At 34.4% G+C, this 13368-nt stretch overlaps 1 protein-coding gene across 1 annotated transcript; it reads right to left on the bottom strand.

The window, feature by feature from the left end:
• Window positions 1-3287: 3287 nt before the first annotated feature.
• Window positions 3288-7610, bottom strand: LOC106774252 (probable leucine-rich repeat receptor-like protein kinase At1g35710). Its single transcript, XM_014661183.2, has 3 exons — window positions 5409-7610; window positions 3976-5316; window positions 3288-3871 (listed from the first exon to the last, which is right to left on the bottom strand). Exons 1-3 carry the CDS (start codon window positions 5800-5802, stop codon window positions 3495-3497), a joined length of 2112 nt encoding a protein of 703 aa, XP_014516669.1. The 5' UTR covers window positions 5803-7610; the 3' UTR covers window positions 3288-3494.
• Window positions 7611-13368: the final 5758 nt, after the last annotated feature.

Genomic DNA, 13368 nt, shown 5'->3' with positions numbered 1-13368 from the left:
AGCCATGAGATGGGAGCTTATTCTGCACAAAGAGAGGAATAATCAAGTGAGAAATCTTGGAAAAAAAATATAGAGAAGAAAGAGTTAGGAAGAAAATTTTAGAAGAGTAGAGGTTATGGAGGGTTTTCGGAGGAACAAATTCTGAGCAAGAGATTGAGTCTGAAATAGAGGTAAGGGGAGCTAACCTTTCTAAGTTTTTATATTATAAAATATTTTTTTATAACTATTTATGTCTTGAAATTTTGTGCAATTAATGTTAATGAAAAACTTATGTACTTGTTATATAACTATTTGAATTTCTATGTTAATATCATATGTTGTTATTTTCAATCTGTAAATAAGAATATTGTTAATAACAAGTTGGGGAACACTTTGGCTAAGGAAAGACCTAGTACTTAAGTTGTCCATTGTGACACACCTCTCTTTCTTGGAAGTCTACTCGATGTGTTTTTAACTAATTCTTATCAAACAGACTATATTCTACTGATTTTATTTTTTGCAAAATACTCAATGGATATGAAATTTGTGTTGAATGTATTATATTATATTGGATGTGAAATTTATGTATTTGAACATAATAAGAGTTTGGTGGAGAGTGGGAAATCCTTACCGAAGATCCATCTTGAGAAGATGGACAGAGTAGGAAGGATGTAGCTTCAGTGGTTGTATTTATATCCGAAGATCCACGCTAGATAACTCATTTGCCACATCAGTTAACATTTAACGCTATTGTTAGCTACTTAACGGAAGGGACTGATTGCACTCAAAATTAAAAACATGGGGACAAAATAGCTTCATTTTTAAAACCGGAGACAAGATGAAAATTCAGACCCCAACTTAGGGACTAAATAAGCAATTAAGCCTTTATTAAACAATTTTATATTATTCGTTAATTTGATGGGGACATTGGGTTTTCATCTCTTTGACGATCTCCCAGGTTCGACAACGAGTCAAGCGATAAGAAAGTGAAAGGCACGAGAGTGAAAGGTGGTGAAGCTAAAACGAAAGAAAAGTGTGTCGTTTTGGATGAGGGTTTGGTGGAAGAAGAAAGAAAGAGAGAAAGGAGAAGAGGGATGAAGTTAGAACACACGAATATCATGGTGTTTCGGATTAAGGGTGTCGTCAACGAAGGAATGTTCACCTCTGTTCCATTTTGTGAATCATCTTCCTAAAATTACCTAGAATGCAGACAGGGTCTTAATGGTTTGGTCAGCAGGTGCCCCAGCCTTAACTAGTATTATTATCACCCTAGGCTTTTGAATGGAATGAACAAAAGCTTCAGGGTCATGGTAGCCATAAACTAGAAGATTTCCTTTCACTTTTTCTCGTTCTACCATCTTGTCAACCTTGGATATGGTTTGGTTATAAACATAAATGAGAGTCTTTCTCAGCAATATTGAGTGCTAGATTTTGGTAAAAGTTAAATTAACGTAGGGTATTTTTAAAATTAAAAAAATAATGAAGAGGTATAGAGAACACTTGGAATGGTGGAGGGAGTAACTCTCCTGTCTCTCATAAACTCTTTTTTTTGGAAATAGGCTTATTAATTTAGTTTTTTAATTCCTAAGAAAGTTTTGATTTTTAATCCTCATAAAAAAAAATCACCCTTATAAATTTTGAAATAATTGCTACAAAATACAAAAGAAAATGGTTTAATATAAATACAATAATTTTCTTTATTTTTATCCTTTTAAAATTCAAAATCACTAATTGTAATCTTCAACATCCATATTAGATGAATAAATAAAAAATTATATAAGTTTAAAAAGTTTTTTCTAAAAAGTATATTACTCCGGACAATTACTTGATTTGTTGTTTAACAGGATACATGACTTAAAATTATTATTTGACTTCTCGTTAAATAATTTTTTGACTTCTCGTTGAATTATTATTACTCAAGACATGACTTAAAATTGATTATTTGACTTTTTGTGGAATATAGTGTAATAAAAAATATAATTTTTAATTTTAGAAAGAAAAAAAAAAAGACAAATGTTATAAAAAACCAAAACTACTATTTACATAAATAAAAATAAAAATGACTCATTCTAATTCTGAAAATGAGTTAACTCAACCGATTTATTTATTCATAGATTAGAAATTTTATAATTTAACTTGATCTATCACAAGTTAATGGATTAGGTGAACTAATTGACTTAAATTTGATTTCATTTTGTAATTTATTTTATATATTTATTGTATTACAACTAAAGTAAATTAATCTCACTCATCTATTCGTAATTGTACAATCAAAATGTTAACTTATTTCGTCACACATTAATATAAATATATAAGTGAAAATCAAATTATCAAACTATAATATAAATAGCAAAATAAATAAATCACACATCTAAATCATCTAAACATTCTTTAACAACACTCTAATTTAAAAAAAAAGTTAAATTGTCAATCTACATTACTTGAAAATAGTAAATAATTATACTGAAAAATCTTAAAAGGTTGTTTGTAGATTACATATCATTACACCTCTAACATGGCATAAACCAGTTTAATTTGCGAATTAAGTAAGTAGGGTTTAATTTGATTATATTTAAACAAATTAGGTTTTTTTTAAGTTAATCCAATTTGAAACTATGATGACTTAGATTCACTCATGTATTTGAACCCATTTTGACACCTTTAAAACTTATGAAATTTGTGAAGTAAAAAAATATAATTATGTATAAAAAATAATGAAAATGGTGGAGTGATAAAAAACATTAATTAATGCTAATAATCACTTGATTATAATTTTAAAATATATTATGTTTAATTTAATAACTGGTCAAAAATAACCATCAACTTTGTCATAATTTATTACTCTACTTCAATTTCTAATAAAAATAACGGTGAAGTACTAGTATAAAGGTGAAGTAGCTTGATTATTAGTTGGGAGATAGATAATTGTCTCTTCACAATATCATAAAAAATCATGCTATAATGAAACAAAAGTAAACCAAAAGGGTGAAGATAATGTAAACTCAAAAATGCAAAAAATGCATTTTCTGCATTCAAGCAAGGAAAATTTCTTACTTGTTCTTGATATGCAAAGTCTTATCACATCCCTTAACTTTTACTGGTTAGAGTTCATTCTTGACACTTGGATGAAAGGTAACGTATGTATGAACTCATCAATTGATGGATCAAAATATAAAATAAACTATCTCTTTTTGTGTATTGATATACCTGAAGCATGCACCGATTGTGGAGAAAAAAGTCACGAAGATTTAAAAAGAGGATATTATACCCATTTGCAAAAGTTTTGGATGTATTAAACCTGAAATTTTATTATGAGAAAGGTGAATGGTTACATGATTAGTCACAATATAAACAAATAAAGGTAAACCAAAATAGCAAAGAAATTATTAAAGTAAACTAGAACAAAACAACAATCACCTAAATTTGTTGCATTTAGTGACCGATAATTTCTTACTCTTGTCTAAATATGCAAAACATTGTTACTTCCCATAACTTTGGCTCATTAGAGTTCATTCTTAAAACTTGGATGAAAGATGAAATATGTCTTGGCTCATCACTTGACGGATGAAAACTTCATGGAAAGGCGAATCTAATGGAAATTTAAAACTAGAGAGTTTCTCAACCACTTGTTGCATTGATGGCCTCAAGTTTGGTTTGGAGCACAAACATGATAATGCTACATTTATCACAAGATTTACATCTTGAGCATCTTTCTCATGAGGAGGAGGAAGACGTGAATCCAAGAGATCTTTCACCAACATATTTTGAGTTATTGGGTTTGATAAAGTTGAGATTAACTCCCTAGGATGTTTTCCCATTAATGTCTCCAAAGTCACTATCCCAAAACTATAAACATCACATTTTTCTGTCACACTCAACGTATAAGCAAGCTCTGTTGTAGACAAAGAAATGAAGAAAGTTAACTAACTTATCAAAATATATTATTACAACATTTATAAAAAATATTGTGGTTTTGTAATAGAAAATGACATTCACCTGGGGCAATGTAGCCATAAGTGCCAACTACCAAGGTTTGATTTGAAGAATCAGGATCCAATAGTCTAGCTGTGCCAAAGTCTGAGAGACAAGCCTCTAATTGTGAGTTTAATAGAACATTACTACTTGTTACATCTCGATGAACAATTGGTGTGGTACAATCATGATGCATGTAGCTTAAAGCTTGTGCCAACCCTTTAATGACATTTACCCTTTTATTCCAATTCAACTCATGAACTTCCATATCATTATTCAAAATATAAAATAAACTACCTCTTTCCATGTATTGATAGATAAGAAACATGAATTGATTGTGGAGGCAAAAGCCATGAAGCTTTACAATGTTTCTATGACGAATTCCCGTTAACATTTTCACCTCATTGTGGAAACTTCTGTTGAAAGATGGATTTTGAGATTCCATTCGATGAAGCTTTTTTAATGCTACAACGTTACCACTGGGTAATTGTGCTCTATAAACACTACCATATCCGCCTGTCCCAATACAATGCTTGAGGTCAAAGTCTTCAGTTGCTTCAATGATATCCTCAAATGCAATTTTACCATCATAATTGCATATAGAAAACAAGTCTCCATTCTTTGTTGATATTCCTCCATATTTTTTCTTAGGAATACATCTTGAGAAATATATTAATGGAAGGAGTACAAAAAGATTGAAGAAAATTATAGGAAGAACAATTAACAAGATCATGGGATTACTTTTTCTAGTTTGAGGATTCGTGTGGTTCATCAAGTGGCAATATGTGAAATTCTGCATGTGGTTATCATCAATTAACGAGTCTTCCTTGAAAAAACAATAGTCTGGTACCTTCCATTTTGAGTCAAGGTCTTGTGAGAAGTTCAAGGAATTGTATGCAAGGTTTATGTATGATAGACTAGAAAGTTCCCGGTGTACTTTACCTGAAAGATTATTATAACTCAGATCCAATCGTCTAAGTTCGGAGCTCCATGTAAAAGGAGATGGAATCTCACCCACAATAAAATTGTGACTAAGATTAAGGTCATTTACACAACCAATTTGAGAGGTTATGCTTCCATTAAACAAGTTATGACTCAAATCAACTATTGTAGCAAAGGGACAGCTCATGGTTTTTAATGGGATTGAACCACATAATTGATTTGACGAGAGATTTAAAGAGGACATTTTGTTCATTTGCAAAAGTTTTGGAGGTAATAAACCCGAAATTTTGTTATGAGATAGTTGCAAAACTTCTAATTTGGACAAATTTCCTAAATGCTCAGGTATGTCACCTTCTATTTGATTAGAATGAAGGTAGAGACGTACTAAGTTCTCCAATCGACCTAAAGTAGGAGGGATTGAACCTGCAATTAGATGAGAACAAGAAAGAGATTATATTCTCCTATTGGCAGAATTAGTAAGGGATAACACAATCAAGAGAATTGCAATAACTTACCTTGGAGACCATTGTTGGACAAATCAAGAGAGGCAAGGTATCTAAGAGAGCCTATTTCTGTGGGGATGGTTCCTCTAAGACCCATTCCAGATAGATGCAGATAGACTAAATTGGGGAAGGCAGTGACGTTCAACTTCTCAATCCAAAGCAATTCTTTTGACGAAGGAATCTTCATGGACCCACTGTCAATATCAGTAACACTTCTTAGAGTTTTGTTGCAAAAGATACCCGGCCAATAACAATGATCTGAGATATTTAGATAATCATTCCACCAACCACTGTGGAGCAAAGCCTGTCGTTCCTGAATGATGGAAGAAGGAGGCATGGCGTGACAAATCACAGATAATACCTCACTCATCATATAGAATGCCATAACTCTTCTCAATGGAAACATCCTTTCAAAATTCTTCCCAATCTTTATCAGTGAAAAAATGAAAACACAGTTTTTCCAGAAAAATTATGATAGGATTTGTTGAAGGTGTCCATATTTGTGGAAAGAGATAGAGAAAATGTGTGTGGTGTGCATTGCATGTGGAATTTGTATGAGAAAGAGCAGTGTTGACTCATAGACTTTCTGCACCTTTCTGCAAGTTCATTCCATGCCTTCATTAAAACGTTGTCCTTTGTACATCTCTATTAAAACGTTGAAAATTCTCACAAGAAATTGTTGAAAGTGTGCCTCTATGTTGATGACCTGATTGAAACAGGTGAAACACAGGTTGAGATTGAGAAATTTAAGGAGAAAATGATTTTAGTATTTGAGATGACCGATCTAGGTACACTGAGCTATTTTTTGGGACGGCAATTTGTGCACACTGACAGAGGCATTTTTCTGCATCAGAATAAATACATTCGCATGGTCCTGAAGAAGTTCAACTTGACAAATTGCAATGCAATTCTAGTACCAATAATTGCAAACTTAAAGTTGACTAAAGAATTGGGTGAGAAGGCAATAGATGCAACACTGTATAAACATATAGTTGGATCTCTTAGATTTGTCTGCAACAACAGACTTGATATAGCCTTATAGCCTTATAGCCTTCGGAGTTGGTTTGGTCAGCAGGTTCATAAATAATCCCAAAAAACCACACATGACAATTGCAAAACACATCCTAAGGTATGTAAAGGAAACAATAGAGCTGAGTTTGTTTTTCCCGAGGAAAGCTAATCAAATAGGAGAAACTTTGGAGACTTGGCTAATTCAGATTGGTGTGGAGATAAGGTGGATAGAAGAAGTATGTTTGGTTACTTATTCAAGTACATGAATGCTTTGATTTCATGGTGCTCAAAGAAACAAAAATGTAGTGGCACTCTCTTCTTGTGAAGCAGAGTACATTGTTTATGCAGAAACAACTTGTCAATGCTTATGGTTGGGAACATTGTTAGAAGAATTGAACTTTGAGTGTAAAAAATCAGTGCAGTTGCTTGTAGATGATAAATCTGCAATCAGTTTATCCAAGAACCTAGTTTTGCATGGTAGGAGCAAGCATATAGAGACAAAATTCTCCTTTTTCAGAGATCAAGTGGGTAAGGGCAGGTTGGAACTTGTGTATTTCTCTTTTGAAGAACAAATCGTTGATGTTTTCACCAAGTCTCTTAGACAAAACAAATTCGAGAAACTCAAAAATTTATTGGGACTGAAGTTGCTAGATAATTTATATTAAGGGGGTGTGTTATGTAAACTCAAATTCTAATGTAGTTGTTTGGTTGGAATAATTGTATTAACTGACATGCTGCAGTTGTACAAAGTTGTTGTTTTACATATATACTTGTAAAGACATGAGTGTAAAAAACCAGTGCAGTTGCTTGTGGATAATAAATCTGCAATCAGTTTATCCAAGAACCCAGTTTTGCTTGGTAGCAACAAGCATATAGAGACAAAATTCCACTTTCTCAAAGATCAAATGGGTAAAGGCAGGTTGGAACTGGTGTACTGCTTTTCTGAAGAACAATTTATTGATGTTTTCACCAAATCTCTTAGACAAAATAGATTCAAGAAACTTAGAAATTTATTGAGATTGAAGTTGCTAGATAATTTGGATTAAGGGAGTGTTTAATGTGAACTCAAATTCTAATAACAGTTGTTTGGATATAATTGTATTATTAACTGACATGTTGCAGTTGAACAAAGTTGTTGTATTCCATATATCCTTGTAAAGACAAGTTGAGAAAATATCTTGTTTCTCAATCACAAAACAGCTAATTTTTATTTGTGTGAACTCACTTAATCCAATAGTTTTGCTCAATAACTTCTGGAAAAGTGAATCATGCTTCATTAGATAAGGAAGAAAAATATTATCAATAAGAGGTACACACATCATAAAGAAATCAACATAATATGCTCTACGAACAAAAATGAAGTCGATCATGTTTCTTATTGGACCAAGATCATCAGGTTTATTTTATTGTTGATGTTAAAATAGAGTTATTTTGCAACAACTGTCAGTTGAAGTTTTCTTGGTCAGATATAACGATATTTTTCAACTGATGTGAAACAATTTTTTTCAGTTTATGTCACAAGAGATTATTTTCAGTTGATGTTAGGATTTCTTCAACCAATATTACTTTCTGGATAACATAGGTCAAAATTGTTTCTCGAACATCTTGAATTAAACGTTTACTGGTAAACCTTTGTAGGACTATTTTTTTATTGCTGCCGACAAGTTTTTTTTTTATTTGATGTTAATAGGATTTGTTTTTTTATTTACATTATTAAGATTTTTTTTTTTGGTATTTGATACATTCTTATTACTAATTTAATATTTAATATTATTTTCAACTTAAAATTTAATCAAAATTAATAAAAAATATTCATCATCTCTATAATAATGTATAAGTTTTTCTTTTAATTTATAATAAAAATAAAGGTCAACCTTAAGTTTGTGGGGAATGATTTCATATTTACTTCATGCATATACACACTATTTTGTTTAGAAGAGATCTCCTCGATAGATGTCTACATTTTCCACTTGATCACATGATTAATAAGCTATAAATAATTAAAATAAATAAGAAAGGTGAATAAGCTATTAATGTATACCCATAAATACAACAATAACATGTATATGTTGCATGTGAAAGGAAAATTCTTACTTATTCTTAGTTTGCAAAGCGCTATTAGACACACTAGAGTTCATTCTTCACATAGAAGATGACATATATCTCGATTCATCATTTGATGGATCAAAACTTCACGGAAAGGTAAAGATAATGACAGTTTGAAACTAGAGAGTTTATCAGCAATTTGTTCCATTGATGGCCTCAAGTTTGGTTTGGAGCACAAACATGAGAATGATATTGTTAAGACAAGCTTTATATCTTGAGCATCGTTCCGCCGAGGAAGAGGAAGACGTGAATCCAAGAGATCTTTCACTAACATATTTTGAGTAGTTAGGTATGCTAAAGATGACATTAGCTTCCCAGGATGTTTTCCCATTAATGCTTCCAAAGCCACCACTTCAAAACTATTAAAATCACATTTTTCTGTCATGCTAAATGTATAAGTCAGTTTTTTTTTTTTTTTATGGTGTACAACTGTCTTTGTTACAGCATAACAGATGTCTATTGCTTTGTATATAATAGACATGCTACCTTCATTCTTTTAATAATATATGTACCATTTAGAAACTTTGCGTGTTTTCTCTTTTCTCTATCCACATTCTCTGTTTCTTTTCCTTTGCAACTCGGTGCATCTCATTTCATTGGCCCAACAGAATTGGTATCTAGAGGCTCAGGTTGAAGACTTGGGAACTTCAGAAAATCATCAAGGCTTGGTGGAGGCTTGGCATAAAGGTGGTTGAAGCGAGAAGAAGATCAAGATCGTGCTTCTTGGTCGAAGATTATGGGTGTTTAGGATGGCCAGTAGCGACGTCTCATCAGTCAATCTGCCCATTCTCACGGATAAGAATTGGAGTAGATGGAGTACTCAGATGAGGGTATTATTCAGATACCAAGACATGAATGAGGTGGTCGAAGAGGAGTTTCAAGAGCTGCCGCAGGTGCTACAGATAAAAGAAAGGCTGAAGAAATGAAGAAGGATGACAAAGCATTGTTTCTAATCCACCAATGTGTGGATGATGCACACTTCGAAAAGATCCAACGTGCAAAGACAGCGAGAGAAGCATGGAGCATTCTTGTGAGATGCCATACTAGAGGAGAAAAAATCAAGAAAGTCAAGTTACAGACTTTAAGAAGACAGTATGAGTTGATGTAAATGTTGGAGGGTGACAAAGTCAGAGAGTACTTTGATAAGGTGGTTGCCATTACCAATCAAATGAAGGGGTGTGGAGAGGCGATCTCAGATCTAATGGTGATTGAAAAGATCATGAGATCTTTACCTCAGAGGTTCGACTGGCTATAGAGGAGTCAAGAGAGTTGGAAAAGATGAAATTGGAAGAGTTGCAAAGCTCTTTGGAAGCCTATGAGATGAGGATGCTGGAGAGAAATCCTGTCAAGATTGACGAACAAGCATTAAAGGTTCATCACGGGAAGAGCGATGCAAAGAAGAAACAAAAGAAATGGAAAGGAAAGAAAGGAAATTGGAAGCCCACCAAATCAAATGATGATTCAGATGCAGTGGAGGATAACGACAATAAGGAGAAGTATAAAAAGAAGAAAGATAAGAAGAGTGTATAATGCTACAATTGCCACAAATACGGACACTATGCGAAAGATTGCTATGCCAATAAAGGAAAGCAGAATTAACACCAAAGCAAGGAGGCTTATCAAGCTCAAGAAGACTCGGACTCAGAACCTATCACTCTAATGGTAACCATGTCTACAACTAACTCTGAGTCTCAAGACAATACGTGGTATTTAGATTCGGGATGCTCGAATTATATGACCTATCATAGAGAGTGGTTGGTGAATTTTGATGAATCCAAGAAGAGTAAAGTGAAAGTTGCAGATGACAGTATCTTGAAGGTAGAAGGAATAGGAGATGTGGTTATCAGGAGGAAAGATGGTTCACAGGCCAGAATCACCAATGTGCTACTAGTTCCAGAAATGAAATGTAACTTGTTGAGTATTGGCCAGTTGGTGGAGAAGGGTTTCACGATAGTGATGGGAAACCGTGACAGGATGGAGCTGTATGATGGCAATAAAGAGTTGATCTTGAGGTGCAAGATTTCTAAAAACAGAACATTCCAAGTTAACATGGATGCTGTAGAAAACTTGGAATGTATGTCAGTCATGAAAATGGATGAAAGCTGGACTTAGCTTTTAAGGTTTGGTCATTTGAATTTCAAAGACCTGAAGCATCTTGGAGAGAAGAAGATGGTACTTGGAATGCCAAAAATCACTATGCCCGAGGGTGTATGTGAATCATGCTTAGCTGGAAAACAAACTAGGAAACCATTTAAGTCAGAGATGAAATCAAGAGCAAAGGATTGTCTAGAGGTGGTGTATTCTTACATACGCGGACCGTTTGAGGTATCTTCTTTAGCTGGAAACACATACTTTATGACTTTTGTTGATGAATTCAGCAGGATGGTGTGGCTATATGTGATCAAAATGAAGAGTGATGCTCTTGATGTCTTCATAAAGCTCAAAGAAAATGCAGAAAGGGAGAGTGGAAAGCAATTGAAGTTCCTACGAACGAATGGAGGGGGAGAGTATACCTCTAGTGCTTTCAAGAACTATTGTCAAATGTGTGGAATCTCACACGAGACTATTGCACCATATACTCCTCAGCATAATGGCCTGGCAGAAAGGAGAAATAGGATAGTCCTTAATATGGCCAGGAGTATGATTAAGGAGAAGGGATTGCCACGAAATTTGTGGGGTGAGGCAGTGTCAACCGTTGTATACATCTTGAATAGATGTCCTACAAAGAAGTTAGAAGAGAAGGTGCCACGGGAGGTGTGGACAGGTGTTAAGCCTACTGTCAGCCACCTAATAGTGTTTGGATCGCTAGCCTTTATGCATATACCAAATAAAAAACGAACGAAGCTGCAGGATAAGAGTGAGGCAATGGTGTTTGTCAGCTATCACTCTACGGGTGCATATAAACTGTATAATCCAGCCACTGAGAAAATGATGCTAAGCCGGGTGATGAGTCGATATTTTATTGATTTCACTTAGTTTATTGCACCGAATTTAATCAGGGAATTGTGCTTAATTGTCCGATATTTCCCGTTTTTTCTAATAGTGCTTAATTTGACCGGAAATTTTAATTTTAATTAATTTGAATTTTCTGAGCTAATTATTTGCATTATTATTTGTAGGGAAAATTTTGGAAATACTATTTGGAACATTTGGAAGTTAAATGTGGTGCAACCACTACCCGCTTGATATTTATTTGCCTTGGACACTGATTTCATTGCAGTATAAATATTGAATTTTGGGCTGAAAAGAATTGGCAATTGGGCCCAAGGATGAAATATTAGCACACTTGGAAAAGTGATGCCACGGCCCACATGAGAAAGGATCTTTGGGAGGTGCAAATAGCAATGAACTCACTGGCTGGAACAAAAAGCTCAAGGTGTTGGATTTGTGCTTGGAAAAAAAAAAGGCACGGTGCTGCTTGCTATTACAAGGCCCACCACCTACTTTGCATTGAATTGTCTTCAATTGAAAAAAAAAGTCCAGCCGTGAAGATTGCTCACATCCAGCATACAATTAAAAAAAGAAAACGCTGACTTCAATGAGGTATGGGCTGCACATTAAGAGCATCCAACAACTTTGAAAGGTAAGCACATGTCACGGCTTGGTAGGCGCTGATGGTCTTCACGGAAGCAACATTCTTATTTCTTGAGTGTGCTTGGATAGAATTGGCAGAAGGGGGGGGGGGGCATGAGCACGTCCCACAGCAATTGCATCCAGCCTNTTTATGCGGGATATTCAATTGGTTAGAAAAGACCATCCTTTATACGGACAACAGTTGTGACGTGCCAAACTTTTAATTGAAATTGGAGGTGCTTGAAGCAATGTCCAGTAGCTGGTCCTTTTGCACGGCTTCGGGCTGCCATGTCCAATTACACCCAACATCAAGGGGCTGCAACACGTTAGCAGCAGGGGTGACATCCANCAGTCACCACATGAGCACGTTGGCAGCAAGCAACCTCCACGGATCCAGCAGCTCATGTTCACTCATCCATCATCTTCACGTCCTCGGCCCAACACCAAGTGGAGCAACGTCCAGGCTTCAATCTTGTAGCAACATTTTGGAGGTCCATACGGAAAGGAAACGATGCAGTTTGGGCTGGAAAGAAGCTGGAGTTGGACGGAAGTAGGTTACATCATCCACGCTGGCAGCTGAGAGGAGGGTCTCGGGATTGCTAAAGGAGAAGCCGCCACACACTCATTTTGGTTTTTTTTCTGAATTTTCAAGCATGGAAGGTTACGGCTGAAGGAAGGCATTTAATCTTGTTACTGTTAGAATAGAAGCTTTTATGTTTTCATTGAATAGCTGCAACTGATTATTCAAGCTTTAGTTTTGAACGTTTTTGGAGGAATTAAATAGGAAAGCTCATAGCTGAATTCAAACGGTTCCTTTCATTTTTCTGTTTCATGCAATTTCGTTCATTGAAGATTAAGCCAGCAGCAACACGTTGAAGAGCACACACGTTCATTTGTTTTTTTTTTTTAGTTGAAAGTGTCTCGGTTTGGAATAAAGAGGCACGCACTTGCATCCTGGAATGGAACAGCTCCAAAGGGTTTTTGTTTCTTCTTTTCTTTTACGCATCAACCAATTTTTATTTTTATATTATATACGTTAGAAAGAATTAAGGTTCTAGCAGCTATTCACGCATTTAGTTTTTAGAGTTGTTCGTGATGAATTGCAATTTAATGTTTAACTTTCTTGTTGCATTTCAATTGGGTCATGAGTTTTCTTAATTATTCATTGCATTTAATTTGGTTTATGCATGCGTTTCATTTTTAGACAAGCATTTTCTTATTTACTTGTTGCATTTTAAATAGTTCAAACACCTTTCTTCAGGANCGTTTAATTTACTATTTT

The sequence above is a fragment of the Vigna radiata genome, chromosome 9 (genome assembly GCF_000741045.1).
Source record: "Vigna radiata var. radiata cultivar VC1973A chromosome 9, Vradiata_ver6, whole genome shotgun sequence".
NCBI lineage: Eukaryota > Viridiplantae > Streptophyta > Magnoliopsida > Fabales > Fabaceae > Vigna > Vigna radiata.
The sequence above is the reverse complement of the archived record's forward strand: the minus strand, read 5'-3'. Positions and strand labels throughout refer to the sequence as shown.

Excerpts from the sequence above, each read along its gene's own strand:
- LOC106774252 (XM_014661183.2), bottom strand. The coding sequence starts at position 5,802 with ATGTTTCCATTGAGAAGAGTTATGGCATTCTATATGATGAGTGAGGTA. Across the intron at positions 5,317-5,408 it reads GTCCAACAATGGTCTCCAAG|GTTCAATCCCTCCTACTTTA; the intron begins GTAAGTTATTGC and ends ATCTAATTGCAG. Across the intron at positions 3,872-3,975 it reads TTATGGCTACATTGCCCCAG|AGCTTGCTTATACGTTGAGT; the intron begins GTGAATGTCATT and ends TGTCTACAACAG.